The following is a 22,975-nucleotide window of genomic DNA, read 5'->3' as shown; positions in this document are numbered from 1 at the left end:
GAGGATTGTGGGAAGCTGGATGTCTCGTGTGGTGTTTGCAGACCCGCTGGTTCCAGTACTGGTTCTAGGAACGTAAATACATTCCTCTAACATTCCCATAACCTTTAAATACATTCCTCTAACATTCCCATAACCTTTAAATACATTCCTCTAACATTCCCATAACCTTTAAATACATTCCCATAACCTTTAAATACATTCCTCTAACATTCCCATAACCTTTAAATACATTAATTTAACATTCCCACAACTTTTAAATACACTCCCCTAACATTCAAATACATTCCCATAACATTCCCATAACTTTTAAATACATTCCCATAACATTCCCATAACTTTTAAATATGTTTCCCCTAGCATTTCCATAACTTTTACGTTTCCCCTAATGTTCCCATAACTTTTAAATACATTCCCATAACATTTAAATACATTCCTATAACATTGCCATAACTTTTAAATATGTTCCCCTAACATTCCCATAACTTTTAAATATGTTCCCCTAACGTTCCCATAACTTTTAAATACATTCCCATAACCTTTAAATATGTTTCCCCTAACGTTCCCATAACCTTTAAATATGTTTCCCCTAACGTTCCCATAACTTTTACATATGTTTCCCCTAACTTTCCCATAACTTTTAAATACATTCCCATAACCTTTAAATACATTCCCCTAACATTCCCATAACTTATAAATATGTTTCCCCTAACGTTCCCATAACTTTTAAATGTTTCCCCTAACATTCCCATAACTTTTAAATGTTTCCCCTAACATTCCCATAACTTTTAAATACATTCCCTTAACATTCCCATAACATTCCCATAACTTTTAAATACATTCCCCTAAGATTCCCATAACTTTTAAATATTTTCCCCTAACATTCCCATAATTTTAATTTAATTGCCCTACATATACAGAACGTTTATCTAACGTTCTGGGAACGTTCTATGTTGGTTAACAAATTCAGCGCCGGTGTGGAAACTTCTGGAAACTTTAAAACACAATGTTCTCTTATGATTATATGGCAACTGATGAAGAACATTTACCAAAAGTTGCTCTTAGGTATTATTTTTGGAACTACGAACTAACCTCCTAGGATTTTTTTTTTCATGTAGCCTAATGATTCGTTGTCGGCTTTGCACAATACACAATAATGTCTTTAAACAATATATATTCCCTTTTGATCAACACAATATTTTAAACAGTGGCCTATCTATTGGAATTTCTACATAAATGTTTATCTAAATGGCTGTCTGTACATTCGTTTGTATACAAACATAAAACCTAAAAGCGACCTTTGGCAAACTTCGAAAACTTCCTGTAAGAGAATGTTACAGGAATGTTCCCTGAAGGTTAGATCTTTATCAGTTGTCATATAACTGTAAGAGAGAGAATGTTTCAGGAACAGCACTGACTTTGTCAACTTAAATAGAATGTTTCCTCAACGTTATTAAATGGTTCCCAAAATAAAAAAAAAAATGTAAAAAAAAAAAAAAAAAATGAAGGAGAAACAAAGGCCTAAAGCTCTGTGTTTGCTATGTTGTATGTTGTATATTTGAGTTTGTAAATAGTTTTAAAATAAACTAAATTTGTTAAATGATACAGTATGTATTATATGTAAAATTAACCAACCCACAACAAAATAACAACTAGGTTCAACTTTGCTTTTTTTTAATTTGCTTTATTATTTTCTTTTTTGCCAAATGTTTTTTAGATTAATAGGAATAACTCACAATCACTGCAGTTATTGTGAAAGTGTGTATTATATAGTACCAGCATTATACCATATTACATGTATCACACATATAACAATCACTGTATTTCAATACTATCTTACTATACTATATACTATAATACTACACTAACTGAGGAAATTTCTTCTGGGAAAGTTGTGCCAATGCTGACTTGGTTAGCGAAGCCAGCAAAGCCTCATTCAACTAATTCTATTCACTCAGAGGAAAGTCAGTAAGGGTGTATTATTAAAAACAGTATTGGAACACAGGCCTGGTGAACCACTGCACAGCACAGTTTCAGAATTTTCCTACTTGATCACACAGTCCACCTTATCAGGCGCGTTATTATGAGCTGAGTGCATTAACAGTAGAAATAACATGAAACTATGGAGGCCAGTGAGAATCCTAGCTGTTAAGAACCTCATATATGTAGGATAAAGGCTGAAGCATTGATTCATTGAAGTTTCTCTAGGACACGCAAAGCTATGGTCTTGACCGCTGCAAAGGCTTCATTGCAGGCGCTAGAGATCAAGTTTGGAGGAAGGAGGAAGCCGTACCGCCCGAGATCTTGCAGCTCAAAGGTAAACGAGTATGTAATGCCTTGATCATAGGCCCAGTCATCTGATCCCCCAGGAGCTAAATCTGATGAGAGAGAGAACAGGAAGTGACGTGGTGGAAGTGATGGTGGAAGGTGTATATGTCAGCAAAAAATTTTAATGCAATAGATGGACACTATAAAAAAGTCTAAGCCTTTTTTCAGCATAATGAACATATCCTAAAATGGGTAATAAGCTTACATATTGTTTTTGCTCCAGAACCATAGCGATATTGGTTTCTGTAATGCCGACGTATTTTTAAGGCTGCCTCCTGGACAAGCTCATACTGCCAGGGAGCACACACACGCACAAACACAGCGAAAAGTTAATGAAAGTCCCTATGTCTATTTTACATCAAAATTAAAAGAATAGTTTGGCAAAAAAAAAAAAAAACACAAATGTACATAATTTTCTCCTTAGCTCAAATGTAGTTGATGAGCCAAGACATGTTTTATGTTTCATGTTTGCTCCTTTAGTTTTGCACTTAAGTTATGACTGTAATGTAGCTCACAAACAGTTATTAATTTTTTTTATGTCATCCAACATCCTTTCTGTAAATATCTATTAAACAACATCCAGTTCTTTTGTGATGTTGCACAGACTGTAACGTTATGGAGGCGGCCATATTGGACAACTAGAATCACTTTATTCATTATACCATTATAATGAAGGACTAAATCTGGAATGAGATGTTCAACAAGAACATATAGGTGTGATGGTGTCCACATACTTTGGCCATACAGTGTACCTCAGATTGGTATAATTACACCTCCCCATAAGCCCTTCCTTCCACAGTTTAAATCTGGACTTTTACCAGAAGTTATGCAAATGATTTTAGGATCAAATGATTTATCTTCTTAACAATGAGATAAAATAGTTTAACAATGTCATCTGAAGCAAGTATATGATTATTTATGTATATTATGTTGTTTTTTTTGTTGTTGTTATTTATTTGTTAGCTACTTTACAGTTCAAACATGTCTTGACTGATCTACTCCATTTGCGAGAATGGGGGAAACTGGTTAAATTTTACTCTCTGCATGTGAACATTTGGTTGGGATAAAATGTATGCACACATAAATAATTATTTTCAAGGGAATTCTATACTTTTTCGTTTACTAGCCATAATCCATCCGTAATTTGCAATTGAAATACAGATGAAAATATTCACTTGTAAACACAGCTACTTACTAGTTTGCTAATTCATGTGTAATACTTAAAAAAAAAAAAAGGCATTTATGTAAAAAGGCCTGGGTGATAACCCTCACCAGCTCAGTGTGGTTTGGGATCTCCTCGTGGGTGTAGGAGTACGGAAAGAGCAGCATCTGCGAGTAGGAATGGATGGAGAAGTAAATTTTGACAGAGTCCTTGTGGGAGCGCAAGAACTTGGTCACAGCTTGCACCTCCGGCTCGGACTCTGGATACTGGCCGCAGTAAATATCAGAACATGGATTGCTGGACGCTCCCCTCGCTTCATCATGGAAGAATTAGGGAGGAAAAGAGTCAAGAATTTATCAGAAAAGAGGGTGTAAGCTCTTGTTCTTTAATGATTGTTTAAGAATACTTCAGTATTCCTTTTTCAACCTAAACTTTTTCGCCGGCATCTGTAGTATATGTGTGGTTATCATAGACAAGAGCTTCAAATGTCTCCCTGTACTGAGAAATTACAATGGAAGTCTAAGGGCAAATGTTGGGAAAGATAATAAAAGTTTATTCTTTAGACAAGTACTAAACTGTACCATTGTGTAAGACTCTCATATCTCTTTCATCCTAATCCCTTTATTGTTAGGTTGAAATAGTTGTAGTGTTAATTTTGGATATTTCAAACATTTATTGCCAGAATTCAGCACCTGCCCTTAGACTTCCATTATAAGTGAGTTTCGAGTAATCATGTTTTATGTCCTTTTCTCAACACAGGGAAATGTGTTGAAATTATAGACTGTGTTAATGACACATGCACTACAGCAGCAGTTTAGTCTCTGTGTAGTCATTAGTTTTCTCACCTGTGAATTTCAAGATATCATTTCATGAGAATTTAAAAGAATCCTTTACTCAAAAAATACAAACATGGCTGCTAATAAACTATCTATCTATCTATCTATCTATCTATCTATCTATCTATCCATCCATGAGCACTACCTCCATTCCACTTGCACCCTTGTTCACTGTCTGTTCACTGTAATCCATGACTCCAGACTCATTTACACACATCATGCCATTTGCACTGTTTTTTTTTTTCATGCCTATTTTACATTTGCACTATTGATACCACACCATTGGCACATCACTTGCACTTTGCTGCCAAGCTACATCATTTTCTCTTTACACTTTACTCCTAATGTGACTTGGTGTTTGCACTTCTGGTTAGATGCTAATGGCATTTTGTTGCCTTTGTACTTCTACTCTGCTCTGTCAAGTTGAATCTAGTCAAATCTAATCAACTGTAATGAATAGACGTTAGTGTGACCACATATCATGGCAACATTTGTATAGTACTAGCATTAGTTTGTTATTAACCCCTGTAATTAAGAATTACAGTGTAGGAATTCCAGGGTTTATCACTCACTGCACCAGTTGGCATCGAAGTTCCTGTTCAGGTCGACTCCGACGCATGAACTGCCCTCCCTCACCGACCGGTTCTTCCTCCACATGCGGTTCTGTACAGTAAGACCCGACACATAGTACTGAAGCAAAGCATTAACTAGATCAACAACACAGGGTATATTTGGACATCAAAATGTGTATACATGTCATGAAACATCCTGAGATGTTAAAGTCTCCCATATCGTTTTTAATTTTTTTGAAAACCTTGAGTTTTATTATTGTTACAGATCTCCCTCCATTGTGTCCCCTGAGTACTATCACCTGGTGCATGTTTCTCCTGCACATTATAAGCAGCACTCATGTTGTGAAGCCTTTGCTCTTTAGCATGAGCTTGTCTTTCGCCCTCTTAGCCCATATCCTTAGCCTATATCTTCGGGTCTTGTTAAGATTGCTTTGTCTTGTTTGCTGTTCTTTTTTCTTTGTTTTTTTTTTTTTTTTTTTTTTTTTGTTATATGATTTGTGCCTAATAACACAAATTAAGTGTTGTTAAATTTGTCTATAATGAAGTGTATATTTCTTGATACAGCAGTTGCACAAATTTTTTTACTATCATCAAGAAAATCGAATTTTGCCCAAAGAAAAAATATATTAAAACTATATTATATTTATAATGCACTTATGCAATACTTGTCCATCATGTGTTCAGCACTAACTCAATTGGATGTGTTTCTCCACTGATGATTTATAAATACATGCAAATAAATAATATTTAGAAATACAGTCTTTAACAGCTACTTTCAGTTGCAGTCAGATTCTATAGTATGATTATCTAACCACTTCTGAGCTCATAAAATGTTAATATCTGTTACAGAATGATGTCAAACTACTATTAAAAACATATTAACATATTTTCGAAATTCGAAACAATCTTGAGGTCCTGTCAGAGCTCGAATGTCTTACCGTGGTCCATGTGTACTTGTAACCATCAGGATTCATGATGGGTAAGATGTAAATATCCATCTCGTCCAGCATTGTGGTGATGTCAGCATTTTGCTTGTAAAATGTAAGAGCCTGAGGAAGGACAAGTACAACATACACTGTTTTAAATACCATTGTGAGTGTTTCATCTCAGAAATCAGAATCAGATTTTTACCAGTAACAAATTTCAGATAAAGTTGTGTTTTAATACTGTTTGAGAGGGAGCCGTGAAAAATTGTATTTACACAATTTTCCACTTAAGGCACATGTAGTTGATCAGACAAAAAAAATCTTAAAAGATATTTATATATATCTTATCAGTGATCAATTATAAGTTGCTATTTCCACATAAAATAAGACACTGAACCATTGAAGTGCTAATGTTTGATAAGCTCAAGTAAAGTTAGACCCTTGTGAGGAAACAGGAGTGCAAAAACCTTTGCTCTGTTACTGAAAATTTGATTCTAGCAAGACAGCTAACGAGGTAGCAAGCTTATTAGCAAAGTGAAGAAATATATTTTAGCTACATTATTTCGCATTTGCTTTGACTTCTTGGTGATAAAGGGACATCAAGAAAAGTGTGTTAAATAATCATGTTAAAAATAATATTCTGCCAGAATTTGTTCCTAGAAAAAAGCTAGATAAATCTTACAAATTTGATGAACCAAAGGCAAAAAGCAGGAGAGATCCACTCTCTGGCATGAATCCCACAATCCATCCACATGGCTTTATCCACTGGGCCACGTCTTCCTGACAGCTACAACACAGAGGAACATCTAGAAATTTGATTCTTTGCTCAGTTGGACTTGTAAAAAACAGCTAGAGTTTAAAGGAGCACTTAATCTAAAATATTTATTGGTAATAAAACATGAGAAAGATGAACCATGCTTATGTTGGAAGTCTTACTTTAGTCGTATTTCCTTAAAGGAATGAGAAATTAACCAACAAAATTTACCTTCAAGACATAAAGTGGATTTTTCTCAAACGATGAGCCAATCAGAATGAGTTTGGTCATGTCGGGATGCTCTTGGCTTGTTATATTGACCAAATGATAAATCTGGATAAAACATGAAATGAACACAAATCTCACAAGATTAAACTGAATACTGCAAATGTTCTTTCTTTCTTTCCTTCTGATGTTAACGTGTGTAATGCTTGATTTACATCCTCTAACGAGTGATATCTTTCATAAGTCATGCCGCCGCTCTTGGGATCTGTCGTGTCGTTTCGGATCTGCTCCTGGATCAGCTGCTGCGTGTTCTCCAGCATAACTCTGCACAAACCACAACGTGTCTGAGATTCAGTTCACAGTCTTGCAGCATTTGTGTCATCATTTCATCTTTTGTATTGCAAGTGCAAAGCTATGAGCAGATACTATGAGATCAGACCTAATCCTCAGTCACTAATATTCACAGTGAGTTACATTAGAAAATAACTCAGGAGTATTTCCTAAAAAAAGAAAGCTGCTCTACCTGAAGGAGAATTTATGTGCTCGTAGCAGCTCAGTGATTTGTGAAACGCTGCTGGATTGGATGTACAGATGGACAGGTGTTTTCACTGCGATGTGACTGGGAGACGCCGGCTGCCACAGCACCGTCTGATCCACAGCAAAAACTCAGCATTACACAGTAAACCCATGTTAACAACACAGAAATTCTATAACATACAATTCAAGGCAAAAGCACATTGCTTTCCATGGATTAGAAGTTTAAAATGCAGTGCCGTACACTGGATTAAGGCTCGGATGGACGCCGTTGCATTACGGATACTGATATGGGCAGTGATGGCTGTTCTGAGTACTTGCACCTCCTAAAAAGTATTTCATTTCTCATTGCTGTTTTAATATTGTTGTTGGATTCTATTGTGTTTTAGAAAATTTGACATACTCACAGTGATGCTTTTGTAGTACATTTTTTTGTCTTATTCACTTCCACAGAAAGAAGTTGTTGTAACATAAGTAATAACAGGAACTAATTTGTTTCTCAGATATTCAACTACATTAATTGTAAGAATAAATGGTAAAAGGTATGATGTGTCATTCTTTAATAAATAGGAAATACGTTTCTTTTTATTAAAGATAGTTGGTTACCAAATTGCTGTGGTATAAGAGGAATAAAAACACTTCAAGATGTTTAAGATCTTATTGGAAAATAGCTAAATACCAGTAGCTGTGCTTTGCATCACAACACTCTATTGTTGATTCTTTTCCTATAACAGCAAGTCCCCAAATGGTTTATACTTTACACATATACTTTAAGGAGCTAAATGTACAGAAAAGTAAATACTCTCAGCTTATTTTTGTGTGTGTGTGTGTGTGTGTGTTTGTGTGTGTGCATTACATGCCTCATTATGGCTGGATATGTTCTGCAGTAGGCTCGCTTGCTCCTGCGTTGCAGCAATAATGAACAGAACTTTGTCTCTGGTTTATAGAAGGAGAGAAAAAACATGGAATTAGGATCAAGATGTTTTTGCATAAAGATCTGTGACATAACGACTGAGGCGTTCATATACATAGCATATTTGGTTAGAGGAGTAGTTTGTGTAACCGTGAATTCCTTTCCGATATGAACTTTGCCCGTTAAACATCTTGCCACAAACATACATGCTCTCGTCTCTTTCACATCATTAACAACAACTTTCTGGGCTGAATTCTACAAGCAAAGCTCTCGGCAAAACCACACATGATCCGTAGTCAGTCTCAGTTTTCAGTATGATCTACAGAACTGAATAAGACTGACCAGGTTTATAACACAGGTATAGACAAATGCAGCACACTGGAAGGAGCAGCAAAGAGTGAAAAAGTGTACTTACTGTTCTGATGTGCAAAAACATTTTCTCAGAATACAATGAAAGCATATTAAAACAGCTAATAAAAGCAGAGGTCTCATCTTTGGTCTGTTGGCTTATAACACACTTGTGCAATAGTGAGACAGTGAACAGTATCGATCTCGACATGTTGACTTTACTAGTTAAACTTTTGCTGTCCTCCCTCAGAGAAAAACATTCCACACATATGTATATATTTAAATATACCATCACTGCACAATCCTCTGTGTTAAATTCACTCTTACTGTTGGATTCATAACTACAGCAGGACACAAATGAACACAATGAGTTAACTGAGTACTGAGGATTATTTTGGACATAAGCTTATTTCTTCTTATTGTTCATATAATGTGGTTCCACAAATATAAATATTTTAACTATAAGCTAAATTCTCTATACTGTTTGTTAATGAAGTCATTTTCATGTGCAAGTCATTAATGTGTTCTCATTCCCGCTCAGCAGGCGGCGCTAATGCACAGTTCAGGTTCAGAGTCTCACAGACAGTTAAAATCAAGCGTAGAAGAAGAGCGCAACCCGGAAGCGAATCCGGAAGTGTAAATGTTGTGTTGTCATTTCTTACGAAGATGTCTGGCCACGATCACTTGTCCATCTGTTTGTGCGATTTAATCAGGTAATGACTGTTGAAATTTTAAACACAGAGGTATTTATCTATAAAATAATTAGTGTTTAATTTGTTGAGTATGTCCAGGAAAGATGGAATGATATATCTAGTTTAGCTAAATTAACCTAGGTGTATGTTCGTTCTCTCACTGTGTAATGAATGACATTGTTTAGGTTTTGATATTTTAAACCCTGTTCGATATTTCTGTAAACAAAATGTGTCGTGTATAGGTGTTAGAAGTAATTCTTTATGTGTTAGAAAATGAAGTGTGAGTGGTGTGTTGAATGCACTAAATTCAGCCACTTGTACAGAAGACAGAGATTTACACGATAACAAACACCAATCTGACACTTACCTGCAAGCTTCAGCTGAGAAATGATGGAAAACATCCGAGATGGGCTTAGAGATCATTTATGTCCTATGATGAATCTTCTGAGTGTTGTCAGTCATGACGTGAAATGTGTCAGTAGATTGGATCAAACATGGATAATCTGATCTGAAGGGCAAGCCAGCATTTCGGGTTAGTATCTATGGAGATGAGGCTGCACATGAGCAATAAAGAGCAATAAAGCACCTGGAACCCAAGCCGCCAAACCCAGGGTGTTACTCTTTCCTTAAATCCCTTTCCTTGTTTCACCTTTCCTTCCTTGCTTCTTAGCTCTTTCCTCTAAGGACACAAGGAAAGGATGCACAGAAAGAAAATGAGGACAGGAGGAATCAAGCACAAACATATTTACCATACAAGACATTCTTTTCCACTGAAACGTTACTTTAAAGCAACTTTTGTGAATTCGCCTTGGCTCCTGTAGTCATAACATGTAGTATTAGTTCCTTAAAAGTGGCATATTTCCAGCAATAATCCCAGCTCATTCTAGAGACCATGGAGGTCTTGCTCTAAAATGCCTGAGGCCAACCTTCCTGACCAGCTTTCATTGCCATTAGGTTATACCAGTGTCATGGCACACTGTCCATGTGAGGTTCTGAGGGGATTCTTACATTTGGCATTTGAAACAGTCTGCTTTGCTTGCTATATAAGCTAAGCCTCTGTATGAATATAAGTTCTGTAATGCTATACTTGTGGTTGGTAGAGTTTTAGGATCCCGGTTAAGCCAAAATGGAGAGAAAATGACACTCTGAGAGACCAGAATGTTACTTTGCAGCACTGCTTGTGATCCTGTTCTCAAAGTGAATAGCAGTGAACTCTTTGCATGACCTATCATGGCACAAAAGATCTACTCTTGCAATGTATAGTTATTTTAATGCTATTCCTGCAATGCTCTCCTCATCTGGACTTCGAACTATGAGTTTATTATTGTCTTAGTGGATATTTATTTAAGCACAGGTTTTATTGTGCTGCCACTGATTGTAAGCCAGACTCCTTCCTCCCCCGCTGTGTGCTTGATGTAGATTGTTGTGGTCGCTGCTCTTGCCATGCTTCTACCTGTGTCTCATCCTGACGGGAGTGCTCTTCCTGTTCGTCGCGGGGATTCGCACTTGGCTTCAGTCCAGCAGGAAAGCGCGCAGAGCTCAAGATGGACGACCCGCTGTCGCCTTCTTCCACCCGTATTGTAATGCAGGAGGTGGAGGAGAGCGAGTGCTCTGGTGTGCCATTAGAGCCCTGCAGAACAGGTATGTACCAGATTAAAAACTGCAGTCTGAAATCTGCAGTCTATTATAATAGGCATTACGGCTATAAGCTCCAATGGCAGTGTGCTTTGCCTGTTACACATCTCAGTGGTAGAACCTCAGCAGATGCTTGAGTAAATGGTCTTAGTGCCATTTTACTAACATTTTATGAGTTGATTTGGATAAAAGTGTACAGACGAGTTATTAACCACCAGTCAGTAGACCTATACTTACCCCGGAATAGAAAAGATAGTTCAGCCAAAAACCTGCACAGTTTTCCCCTTTACCCCACATATGGTGATCAGCCAAGACATGATTGGTGCTGGTTTGCTTTTTTTTCTCTAGAGCTGTGAGGCTTCATTTTGATTAAAGTGTAAAACCCAATATAACATATCATTGTTATGATAATCATATATCCCCCGATTGAGTTATTTAGCTCCGTGTGGTATCTCCTTGCTTTACCACAGGTACACGGACGTGGATTTCGTTATTTACACAGGCGATCAGGGTGTTACGGGTGAGCAGATTGTGGATGGTGCTCGTCACCGCTTTAACATCCGCCTACCACGTCCAGTCCGCTTTATCTTCCTGAAACATCGGCTGTTGGTGGAGGCCAGTCTTTACCCCCACTTCACCCTGCTGGGCCAGAGCATCGGCTCACTTTTCTTGGGCTGGGAGGCACTCACGGCCTTTACGCCTGATCTCTACATCGACTCCATGGGCTACGCCTTTACGCTGCCTATCTTCCGTTACCTGGGTGGATGCAGAGCGGCAAGCTATGTGCACTACCCCACCATCAGCACAGACATGCTGTCAGTGGTTCGTGACAGAAACCCCAGGTACCCGTTCGAACAGAACTACAGCCTTGATAATCAGTGAGGAAAAGAAAAGCAAAATCTAATCATAACCTGATCAGGCCTGTTTTAATTATTATTATGTATATCTATTTTATATATATTTATATTTATTTTTTCTCAATCTATAGGTTCAACAATGCAGACTACATCACTAATAACCCTATTCTGAGTGCCATTAAGGTGGTGTATTACTGCGCCTTTGCCCTGCTGTACGGTCTCGCCGGCTCCTGCAGTGACGTGATCATGGTCAACTCCACCTGGACCCTGGGTCACATCCTGGCACTGTGGCGTGCCCCGAACCGTACCAGTGTTGTCTACCCACCCTGCGACGTCCAGGCCTTCCTTGATATCCCCCTGGAAGAAGAAGAGAACAAAGACGGAGACAGGAAGTGCCACTCCATAGTGTCAGTGGCCCAGTTTCGACCAGAGAAGGACCACCGGCTGCAGGTCAGAGCCTTCCAGAAACTTCTGGACAGGCGTGGGGAGGAGCCTGGCAGGAGGGAGCTGGTGAAGCTGATGCTGATTGGTGGATGCCGGAATCAGGAAGATGAGGATAGGGTGCTGATGCTGAGGGGGCTGTGCCAGGAGCTGGGCGTGGCCGATAGGGTGGAGTTTAAGCTGAACATCCCGTTTGAGGAGCTGAAGAAGGAGTTAGTGGATGCTACAATCGGCCTGCACACCATGTGGAACGAACATTTTGGCATTGGTGAGAACAAAATGATTTGGAGAATTCTTGTATTTGGGGGTCGTCTATCAGAGGCAGAGTCTTGATCTGGGATCAGATTTAATAGCACTGGTAGACTCAGAAACTGATGCTAGATTACACATACATACATACATATATGTGTGTGTGTGTGTATATATATATATATATATATATATATATATATATATATATATATATATATATATATATATATATATATATATATATGTGTGTGTGTGTGTGTGTGTGAATTTTTGCTTTCTACATGGATAGATTCGTGGTTCATGTGGATAAAGTTCACAGAATGCTGTTGCTAAGCTGCAAGGAAACATAAACGCAAGCAAGCAAATAACAGAAGCTAACTATTTAGCTAGGTAAAACATAGATAAACGTCTTTATATGGGCAAAGTAAAGGCAGTGTGACAGAAAATGACTGGAAATATCAACATTTTCCTCAGATATGTTGGTAAATACTATGAAAAGACTGTACAACTGTAATTACACTGTGTTTTCACTTAACTGCAAATCAGCATGGGTCCCGCCATATTGGCAAACATTAACAATCCAAACGTGAATACGACAACAATGGCCTGATCACATTTTAAATGTTTTGTTCTGTTCTTTTATTAAACAGATAACATCATACATATACACTCACAGAGCACTTTATTGAGAACACCTGTACACCTACGCATTCATGCAATTATCTAATCAGCCAATCGGGTGGCAGCAGTGCAATGCATAAAATCATGCAGATTGCGGCCAGCAGCTTCAGGTAATGTTCACATCAACCATCAGAATGGGAAAAAAATGTGATCTCAGTGATTTTGACCGTGGCATGATTGTTGGTGCCACACAGGCTGGTTTGAGTATTTCTATAACTGCTGATGTCCTGGGACTTTCACCCACACAACAGAGTCTAGAGTTTACTCTAGAGAGAGAGGTCCACAAAGAATGGCCTGAGCTGACAGAAAGGCTACAGTAACTCAGATAAGCACTCTGTACTATTGTGGGGAGCAGAAAAGCATCTCAGAATGCACAACATGCTGAGGCAGATGGGCTACAACAGCAGAAGACCATGTTGGGTTCCATTTCTGTCAGCCAAGAACAGAAAGCTGAGGATGAGGCACAGGTTTACCAAAACTGGACAGCTGAAGACTGGAAAAACATAGCCTGGTCTGATGAATCTCGATTTCTGCTGATGAAAGTTTACCTGAAATATCTACAGGAATTGCATGATGCAATCATGTCAACATGGACCAGAATCTCAAAGAAATGTTTCCAACATCTTGTGGAATCCATGCCACGAAGAATTGAGGCTGTCTTGAGAGCAAAGTGAGGCCCTACCCAGTATTAGTCTAGTGTTCCTAATAAAGTGCTCAGTGAGTTTAAGTGATATTTATGTAGACAAATGATCATTTGCGATGTATTTCACGTTTGTAAAAGAGGCTGTTATGGCAAGTTTATAAATATAGTTTAGATTCTGAATAAGTAAACTGTAAATAGTAAATTAAGCTGGTGGGCATTTAGTTTCTTTAGTTATCTTTATCTGTTTATTATTAAGCTGAGATACTTGGTCTTGTTTACATGAGTGCCAGTGAACGTGCTGCAGTAGAATAGCTTGGTTTGGGAAAATAGACATGTACTCTGAATGCTCTTTACCTTTGACCCCCTTTTAGAGTTTTTATAGCCATGCTCGCCTCTGAGTGAACCACACCAAACATTCCTCTGCTTTCTTTCTCTCCCTCAGGTGTGGTTGAGTGCATGGCTGCTGGGACAGTGATCCTGGCCCACAGGTCTGGTGGTCCTAAGCTGGACATCGTGGTGCCATATGATAGTGGCGTCACAGGTTTCCTGGCTGATGATGAAGAAAGCTACGCTGATGCCATGGAGCGAATCCTCACCATGACCCCCACAGCAAGACTCGAGATCCGGCGTCGGGCACGTCAGTCTGTCAGCCGCTTCTCTGTTCAGGAGTTTGAGGCATCCTTCTTGGCAGCCATGGAGCCTCTGATGGGCACATTGGAGCGATGAAGTTTAGGGAAGATGGAGGATGTTCCATGTCTCATTCAGAGCACATTACGACTGACTTACTGTTAACAGACTGTTGTGCATTGTGCAGACATGTTCATGAGCGTTCATCATCCCCTGTGGATCGCCCCACCTGTGCTGCACAACATTCCCATGCATGTAAAATCCACATGGACGTTTCTTTTGTTTTTCAGGTCTTTAGAAAACTGAGATGCATTGTGGTTAAGAAGAGTGGTGTTTTCAGCTGAAAGAGTTAAAATACTACAAAAATGCTTCAATTTAATGTAGCATTGCACTTGACCTACCTAGCTTGCAAACCCTCTTTCGTAACTTGACCCTAAAAGATAAGCTGCCTTCATCTGATCAGTTCTCAACTGAGCCAAGAAACTGACCTCAAATAAGAGAGGGTAAAAAAAAAAAAAAAAAAAAAAAATCAAAACTGCCCTCAGATCAGCTGTAAAAGAGAAATTTTGCCAGCATGCTTGGCATGGTGAAGCTGAAATGACTAGAGTCCAGTGAGCACATTGCAAACAAACAAACAGACTGTTTAGTTTATTTCAAAACACAGTCCTGTCCACTGCTGTTTCTCACACTTTGCATCTTCATGTTTATCTTTGTGTTATTTCGTTTTGTCTCATTTCTGCCTGGGTCAGAGGCTGTCTTTCTAAAACATCTGCTTTTCTCTTAGGCTGTCTTTCCAAAACATCTGCTTTTCTCTTAAGTTAGACAACTTGTGTGATAGTGAATATGCATTTTCAACTTTGTGTTATTTAAAGACTTGTGTTAATAAATATTTTTGGGGTAAAGTGAGAAAAATATGTATTTCCTTGATTAAAAAATCTTATTTATCAGAATATTCACAATAAATGGTTTGAGGAAAATCTGCCTTTTGGGTGTTGTGTCATTTGTCTAGCTTTAAACAGGACTAGAACTAGACTGTCTCAGATACCTTCTTAAAGATGTAAAATATTTATGGTGCACACATGCTTATTCAGTATTCATAATGCTTGCACAGAAAACTTGTGCAGTGTTATAGCATTGAATTGTTTTAAAAATTAGTTAAAATTTTTTATATATTCAGTTTAGTGTTAGTGTTTATTTTTGTTGGCTTAATGTTTGAGATATTTATTTATATCAAAATTTAATAGTTTTGCTGTTTATTTTACTTGTCTAGTTGTTAGATTTATAATTTAATTTTAACCTGTTATTTTATTTCAGTGTTTTTATCAGTTGAATGTTTTCGTTAACAACTATGATCTGCATGCAGTGACATTAAAGTAGAATATCTGAAGCCAACTTGCCAACTTTTCTAGTCTTCTCAAAATTCAGTCACTTCACAAAAAAAATAATAATAAAAATTAATAATAATAATAATAATTGCTTATAAAGCTAACAACTAGACAAGTAAAATAAACAGCAAAACTATTAAATTTTGAAAAAAAATTTTCCCCCATATATATATTTATTGGGTTTTTCAGTTTTTTCCATAACAAACAGAACAAAGTAGAACACAAAACAAAACAATTTGGCTCATTAATAATGACAGGTGGAAGACCCAGAGACTATGACATGACAGAAATATGCGTCTTACATGTTCACATTATACAAAACCTCTAACAAAAATAGTAGAGATATCCAAACCCATGTACATCATAAAATGTAACTTGCTGGTCAGAAAGTCCAGTGAAACATGTTCAAGTACAGTCTGGTGCCACTGTGTCTTAGACGGAACTTTGTCTGTGGTCCAGTTCAGAAGGATATATTTTCTAGCACAGGATGTGAGCATCCTGTAGAGTTGCCTTCTATGTTTCCCAATGATAGTGGCATTTGTCATCCCAAGTAATAAACATAGTGGACCACACTCTATAGTAGCAGAGAGAATCTTATCAATTTCAAATTTTGAAATGTAATAGTTTTATTAAATTTATAAAGTCGGAAACAAAAAATAGATATAAAAAGATTTTAAAATCTTTTTTAAAAAAAAAAGGGGTAAAAAGGATGAAAGTGAATGATACACGTATTGTTTCCATTTTTGCTGTCTGAAGGTTCTGTCTTTAATCTAGCTTTGAATGTTGTGGTGACTCCAAAATTCTATGAAGATTCAGGGAGTATCTTTTTAAAACTATGCTGTAAATACAAAATACAAAAGTTTGTCTTCATTTTTGGAACAGAAACCAAGCCAGAATCTTAGAGCTCACAGTTTAGCTATATTATACAAATGGAAGTTGGTGATTAAAGTCGATTATTACATTGAGACCTTTTACAGTATTGTTAGATGTTTATTTACACTTATATTTAGGCTAGCAGACACACAGTTGTACAGTATACTATCATCAGCATAATGAAAATCGATGCCATGCTGATGACTAATGCAACACAGGAGAGAAGAGTAAAGGACCCAGAACACACCCATAGGGGACGCCATACCTACGTTTTTTTTAATATCCTATGGTGTTATATGTGTGGTGGCTTGGGAAAACACTTCACTTGGTGACAATTTCTACTATATAGTTTTGAAAACTACAGGCTCTCTTCAAGCTCTCTTCAAAAATGTGTTTCTCTTTTGTATGTATCTCAACTACAAGTAAAAAGTGTTTTAAAGTCTGGTTACCTCCAAAAGTGAAAGGGAGAAAATTTGAATCTATTCCAATTGTGGCACAGGTGCATCTGGCATTCTGACACCTGGTATCTGATTACAAACTGACAATCTTACAAAAGTAGTTCTGCATTCACTATGTGAGAAAATCATACGTAGCTAATAAGGTTTTAGCGATCTTTAGGCAGACTGACCTACCATGCATTTGTTAAAGTGGCCTCTAATGCATGATATTTGCAGGACAATAGCCTAGGCAAGGTAGGAAAGTAGCCTAAATAAATCATTTCCATGACATTTTGGTGAAATATTTTTATTCTTTCTTACAGTTGAGATGTCAGTGTTATGGACAGAAAAAATAATTATGGTTAAAATCTGATTTTTTTTTTTTTTGCTAGCATTCAGCCACAGCAACATCCAGTGGGTTTTTCAACACCATCACACATGTATATTAACAAAGTAATAGTGATCATATAGATAGGAACTATATAATTTAAATAATGGAAATGAGCTTTTCCAATCCTACAAGGATAAAGCTCTACTGTATTAAATGCTGTACTATCTATAAATGACTTATGAACATGTTGTAGATATTTCATACGGTTCTTTGCCACTTTAGACAATAGAATTATATATTATTCCTGTTACACAACACTTATTCCTATCATTCATGTTACACAATAATTCCCAATAGTCCAGTTACATAATAACGTTACCTCACATCTTAAATTATCTGATCTACCAAGTACTGGCCGTATTTACCTAATCTATTACAGTTAGCTCAGCTCTCACACAGTTGGATAAACCTTTCGTTTTGTGCGTCCATGGTCACATGCTTTTTCTAATGGAGATAAAAGGGTAGAACTGATCCTAGATCAGAGCTGTGTTTAGTGATAAGACTAGCGCAGTGAAGGCCTGTTCCAGGAAGTATGGATCCTGATCTCTCTGACTAGACAGAAGAGAGAGGCCAAATAAAACAGTGTGGCATACCGGGAAAGGAGGATACAGGGAGAAAGACAGAGGTCTGATTTCAATAAAATAAGCTCCCTATTCCCTCCTCCTAGGGTGACTAGGCAAGAGAAATGAAGCAGAGTTGAGTTTGAAATGTAACACAAAAAAGTGACAAATTAAATGTTGTTATATGAATCGATGTGGCTCATCATAAGGGGAGTGGTTAGGGGAAGTGAGATAGGGCTGAACTTTCGTGAAATAGAACACAGCCGGAGGAGGGCTGTGGGGATTTAAGGGTAGCGGCAGGTGCTACTGGCCACGAACTCCAGTTTGATTGACAGATGAAGATGAGGTGCTGCGTTCTGCTCGTGCTCTTCCTCCAGTGCCTGGGAGGTTTAGGTGAGTCATGCATATGCATTTTATTATATTACTTCATAATACTACATTACCATTGATTTTTATGCTTCATATTCATGGATGATCTGAATGAACATGGGGGAACTGACCCTGAATCAGCTCATTCACTCTGAGATACAAATAATGTACAGTATATAAGGATAGAGCAACATTTCCAATATGAACGCTGGTAAATTGATCCAGGTCCAAGACTAGATTGACCTTCAATCAATCAATTAAACTCTGATATAGACCATTATAGACCATAGTGCTAGCATCCATATTTATCAAAATTCTCAGACATATTATAATCTCAACCTAATTTATTTGTAGCTTCTAATGATACAGATATACCCAGATTTCTTCCCAGATTTACCTAGACTTTGCAAACTTGATGATCGATTTAAAATCAGGTATTACCTTCATCCAACAGGCCTCCCTCTATTTGAACTGAGTTCTAAAGCAGATGAGGCGCTGCGGATGGCCCTGGACGAGATCAACACTCGTTATGCTCGGCATCACCTCTACAGGGTGTCCAAGGCTACAGTCACAAGAGTAGGTGGAATTGCTCATTCATTTTTATCAGGATGCTTGCAGTGACACTTCAGTCAAACCATTTTATCCAGAGACCTTCATCCTCTTCATCCTCTAATCCTTTAACCTCTCTAATTACCAAAGATTTCAAACACTGGCGCAATACAGAACTACAGTTGAATATGAATAATGAATGAATTTGTAGTAATAAACACAAATTCTTCTGCCTGAAAAAGCCCAAGTTATGCAGATTAAGAGTATATTTTACAAACACCTTTCACGGAAGAATTCATGAAAAAGTTTGGGAAAGAAACGCCACAAACATTAATTGGCTGAAATCAGTAACTGCCCTTAGACTTCCATTGTAAGTTATTTTTGAGTGAAAAGGTTTTTTTCATTCTCTTCTCACTGCAGGAAAACATGGCACATATACGCCACGGAAGCATTGGATAGAAATTAGGTTGAAAAAGCACTGGAATATTCCTTTAAGCTTTTGTTCTGTTTATCATTTCATGCATTATACTGCAGATATCCAAAAACCCATGTTAATATTTATCAATCCTTCAAGACTTGATGCACATCCACAATAATATTATAGTTCAAGTAAGATGCATGAATTTCTGAAAGATCTGTTTCTATAAAATCATTCACTATCTGAGAGGCCTTGTAAATACTATTCCTAAGCAAACACATGTGTGGCATAGACAGCTTTGATGGATTTCACTGTTACTTGGTGCACTGATGCTTATGAAGCGTGTCTGTCAAGAATACTGCATATAATGCTAGGTTTTTCTCCTTTGTGTTGCTCCAGGTTGTACCATTGGGCACAAACATGTATGATATGATGCTGAAATTTGGGATAAGGGAGACGGAATGTCGGAAGGGCTCTGGGATTGACCCTCAGGGCTGCGCCTACCGTAGAGGCTTCTTTGTGGTAAGCACAAATTTGTTTGCTTATATGTCGATCTTGGTCTAGCTCTTTTGAGTTGGAATCTTACCTGGACTTTTGTGAGAAGAACACTAAAGATCAGTCTTAAGAGGTGCATAACTTGGTGCCTTCTGTTTATATTTGTCATAATTCACTGTTTTTTTTTTTTGTCTGCAGAATGCAGTTCACAGAAAGCTAGTGTTTCAGTTTATATGTGAAGATCTTAGAAGTAGAACTTACTGGCATTCATTTATACAAATTCTTTTTTTCCACAGATCTTTTTAGCCAGTTAGCTAAAATAAGATTACTGTCAGGTGAGCTTGCTAGTATGTTGTAGCAGGCTAGTATTAGCAGTGACAATTCTGAGCACTTATCAGTATGACTTATGATTTCTGTCAGGTTAGCTTAAGTCATATTCAGAATTTCTCAGAATTTTCACTGCTAATGCTAGACAGCTAGCTAACATTGTCTAACCAACAGGATTTCTGAGAGGAATTTTTAAGTCATTCATAAAATGCTAAGAATGTCCACTGCTAACTAGCCAGCTAGCTGAACTGAGCAGACATGACAGAATCTCTGAGAGGATGTCTTTAGGTCAATAAATAAACTGCTGGCTAGTTAGCAGTGGACAAAATACATGAAAACAGTTAGCTTTTATAATGGGATTCATGAGGGAAATATTAATTAATATTTATAAATGCTTATAATTTTCACCAACACTAGCAGGCTAGTAAAACTGAGATTAACAGGTTTAAAAGGTCATTAAAAATAATAATAATAATAATAATATTAATACACTTTACTGTTGATACTTAGCTAACATAGGATGACGTCAGGATCCGTAAGAAAACCTTACCTCCGAGTGCAAGTACTAAACTACTTCTGAGCTCTGGGTCTTATTCAGTAATGAGGGGCAGGGCTTTGAATTCAAATATGGGATTAAGGACATGGAAACTATTCTGCAGTCTGCAGACTGGACCGTCCTTAAAACTTGTAGGCAAGTTTCAAAAGCTAATCCTAAATCTTTGATAATGTTTTGTATCATGCTCAGACAACATAATGCAACATTCAGTGATTACACATGCATTTACTTGTGTACAGTGATTTAGCAGATTACAATATGCACATTTTCGAGTTTAAACCAAATCATGAACCAAAATATGTGAATCAGTATATATGTGTTGTATATTAAACTAGCCTTTTTAGAAGAAAAGCAAAGAGATTTTAAAAGGTTAACATTTTGCAAAGGGTCAGACCTTGTAGTTGTGAAATGGCGAGTGAGGAAAACGCTGAACTCTTCACGTAGTTGACCTCTGTTTGGTGCCATGCCAACAGAGCCTGTCCAAGCAAATTCAAAGAAACTGAAAGTTTGGAATGACACATTCCATGAAAGAACAAAAGTTTTAGCCCAGTTTACTTTGCTCTTGCAAAACAAAAGTTTTAGCCCAGTTTACTTTGCTCTTGCATAACAATTTTCAAAAAACAAGCCCACAACAAACTCACAGCTTTCATTTTCCTCCCCCACCTTGATTTCAACCCAATCTTTGTCCTCTTTCTCTTCATCCCTTCTGCTGCGTCCAGTTGGAGGCAGGCTGCCACATCCGAACACGTTTGACTGAGAGACTCACTAATATAATGTCCTTCAAATGCAGCCCCGCACAAAGTTCCAGCTCCGAGTCCAGTGAAGAGGTGAGTTAGAAGTGGGAAAGACTGTATTTATATACCGTATATGAAAGATCTATAAGCCCTGTGAAGCCTTACACCAAACACAGTGCATGTTGTCCTCTCAGCTCCAGGGTAAATATGAATACTCATGAAAGACTGGGTGGCCAATTGAGAATTCAAGTTAAATAAACTGGAAAATTTGTGGTTTCAGGTGTGGACCGGATGGCACTATGATCCAAATCGCCTTGCTCGTAGAGGTAAGTAAATTTATAGACACACTTTGTGCCCAGTGGATTAATTCTGATATACAGTATGTAACATACAGTACATACTAAACGCTTAGTTTGAGGATTTAAAAGTAACTCTAATTTGACTTTGTTATATAGATGGTGAGAGATTTTGTTATATCACTTATGATTATCCATATTCTGATGTGAGATTTGCACACCAAGACCACTGGGGTATCCACTGATAAAGTGATAAATCTAAATGATAAAGTGGATACTATACATGCACAGTAAGATCTGTGGACATTTCTAAAATGAAAAAGAAAAAACAAACAGGTATGATAAACAAAACAAGATATCTAGAATTTAGAGACATTACATCTGAAAAACAAACCAGAAACTGGCACCTTAACCTACATAGTACTTCATAATACACTTAATTTATTATTTTTTTTTATCATTTGTTACAGACCCTGTACCTTCGACTGCAACTCCAAGCTCAGGTGTAGCTCCACCAGTACATCCTGGGCGCCGTGGTGACATCAATGTTCATGAAGATTATTTGAGCAACCATCTGGAATAACCACAGCCTTCTAATTTTAACAGTAAAACGTGAGGAATATATGCATACAGACTCTGGAGATTTAAGACTGATTTTGTATAGGTGCAGGGGCTACAAAGTTCTGGAGGTGCTACATAACATACAATATTACTTAAAAATATTTTGTTAAAAATTTATGCTATAAAAATTTCAGTAACATAACCTGTCCACATAGTGGGCTTCCTCTTTGACAAACATTAAAATAAACAGCGTCATCTTGCTATTGCCATTGGTTCTAGCAGATTCTGTAAAGGTTAGGCTGTATCACTTGTATGCACACATATACATGCTCTCCTCAACCACAGCTCAAATACACACATCAATAAGACCTTTAAATTTCCACAAAAAACACTACTAATTGGGGATCAGCGCCTGTACTTAGCAAAGTGATGCTAACTGATAACTATAGCAGCATTTTACCTGCTGAACTTTCTTTTAATGTGGTCTAAACCTCCTTTATCCCCAAAGCTCTATTCCCAGATCTGTTTAATAGAGCCATACAGGCATTCTATGGTATGAAAACATTTATACTGTGACATTCCATTGCCCCATTCAATACCA

At 37.4% G+C, this 22,975-nt stretch overlaps 3 protein-coding genes across 3 annotated transcripts; 2 read left to right on the top strand and 1 right to left on the bottom strand.

Moving 5' to 3' along the window:
- Window positions 1–1,660: 1,660 nt before the first annotated feature.
- On the bottom strand, window positions 1,661–8,818 carry cpb2 (carboxypeptidase B2 (plasma)). Its single transcript, XM_026931798.3, has 11 exons — window positions 8,663–8,818; window positions 8,195–8,270; window positions 7,324–7,448; window positions 7,016–7,124; window positions 6,807–6,908; window positions 6,504–6,608; window positions 5,834–5,944; window positions 4,896–4,986; window positions 3,598–3,800; window positions 2,531–2,615; window positions 1,661–2,375 (listed from the first exon to the last, which is right to left on the bottom strand). Exons 1-11 carry the CDS (start codon window positions 8,737–8,739, stop codon window positions 2,188–2,190), a joined length of 1,272 nt encoding a protein of 423 aa, XP_026787599.3. The 5' UTR covers window positions 8,740–8,818; the 3' UTR covers window positions 1,661–2,187.
- A 339-nt stretch (window positions 8,819–9,157) lies between these two features.
- Window positions 9,158–15,400, top strand: alg11 (ALG11 alpha-1,2-mannosyltransferase). The gene is made up of 5 exons (XM_026932394.3): window positions 9,158–9,308; window positions 10,707–10,928; window positions 11,393–11,764; window positions 11,911–12,488; window positions 14,239–15,400. Exons 1-5 carry the CDS (start codon window positions 9,262–9,264, stop codon window positions 14,520–14,522), a joined length of 1,503 nt encoding a protein of 500 aa, XP_026788195.2. The 5' UTR covers window positions 9,158–9,261; the 3' UTR covers window positions 14,523–15,400.
- Window positions 15,401–18,112: 2,712 nt separating this feature from the next.
- spp2 (secreted phosphoprotein 2) lies at window positions 18,113–22,639 on the top strand. Its single transcript, XM_026931632.3, has 6 exons — window positions 18,113–18,462; window positions 18,893–19,014; window positions 19,805–19,927; window positions 21,503–21,610; window positions 21,798–21,843; window positions 22,284–22,639. Exons 1-6 carry the CDS (start codon window positions 18,405–18,407, stop codon window positions 22,394–22,396), a joined length of 570 nt encoding a protein of 189 aa, XP_026787433.1. The 5' UTR covers window positions 18,113–18,404; the 3' UTR covers window positions 22,397–22,639.
- The last annotated feature ends 336 nt before the right edge of the window (window positions 22,640–22,975 follow it).

The sequence above is a fragment of the Pangasianodon hypophthalmus genome, chromosome 26, assembly GCF_027358585.1.
Source record: "Pangasianodon hypophthalmus isolate fPanHyp1 chromosome 26, fPanHyp1.pri, whole genome shotgun sequence".
In the NCBI taxonomy this organism is placed as follows: Eukaryota; Metazoa; Chordata; class Actinopteri; order Siluriformes; family Pangasiidae; genus Pangasianodon; species Pangasianodon hypophthalmus.
The sequence above is the reverse complement of the archived record's forward strand: the minus strand, read 5'-3'. Positions and strand labels throughout refer to the sequence as shown.

Coding starts and splice junctions, on each gene's coding strand:
- spp2 (XM_026931632.3), top strand. CDS start 18,405: ATGAAGATGAGGTGCTGCGTTCTGCTCGTGCTCTTCCTCCAGTGCCTG. Junction 18,463..18,892: donor CCAGTGCCTGGGAGGTTTAG/GTGAGTCATGCA, acceptor TTCATCCAACAG/GCCTCCCTCTATTTGAACTG. Junction 21,844..22,283: donor AAATCGCCTTGCTCGTAGAG/GTAAGTAAATTT, acceptor CATTTGTTACAG/ACCCTGTACCTTCGACTGCA.
- cpb2 (XM_026931798.3), bottom strand. CDS start 8,739: ATGAGACCTCTGCTTTTATTAGCTGTTTTAATATGCTTTCATTGTATT. Junction 8,271..8,662: donor TGTTTTTGCACATCAGAACA/GTAAGTACACTT, acceptor TCTATAAACCAG/AGACAAAGTTCTGTTCATTA. Junction 7,125..7,323: donor GCACATAAATTCTCCTTCAG/GTAGAGCAGCTT, acceptor TGGTTTGTGCAG/AGTTATGCTGGAGAACACGC.
- alg11 (XM_026932394.3), top strand. CDS start 9,262: ATGTCTGGCCACGATCACTTGTCCATCTGTTTGTGCGATTTAATCAG. Junction 9,309..10,706: donor TGTTTGTGCGATTTAATCAG/GTAATGACTGTT, acceptor TGCTTGATGTAG/ATTGTTGTGGTCGCTGCTCT. Junction 11,765..11,910: donor GTTCGTGACAGAAACCCCAG/GTACCCGTTCGA, acceptor CTCAATCTATAG/GTTCAACAATGCAGACTACA.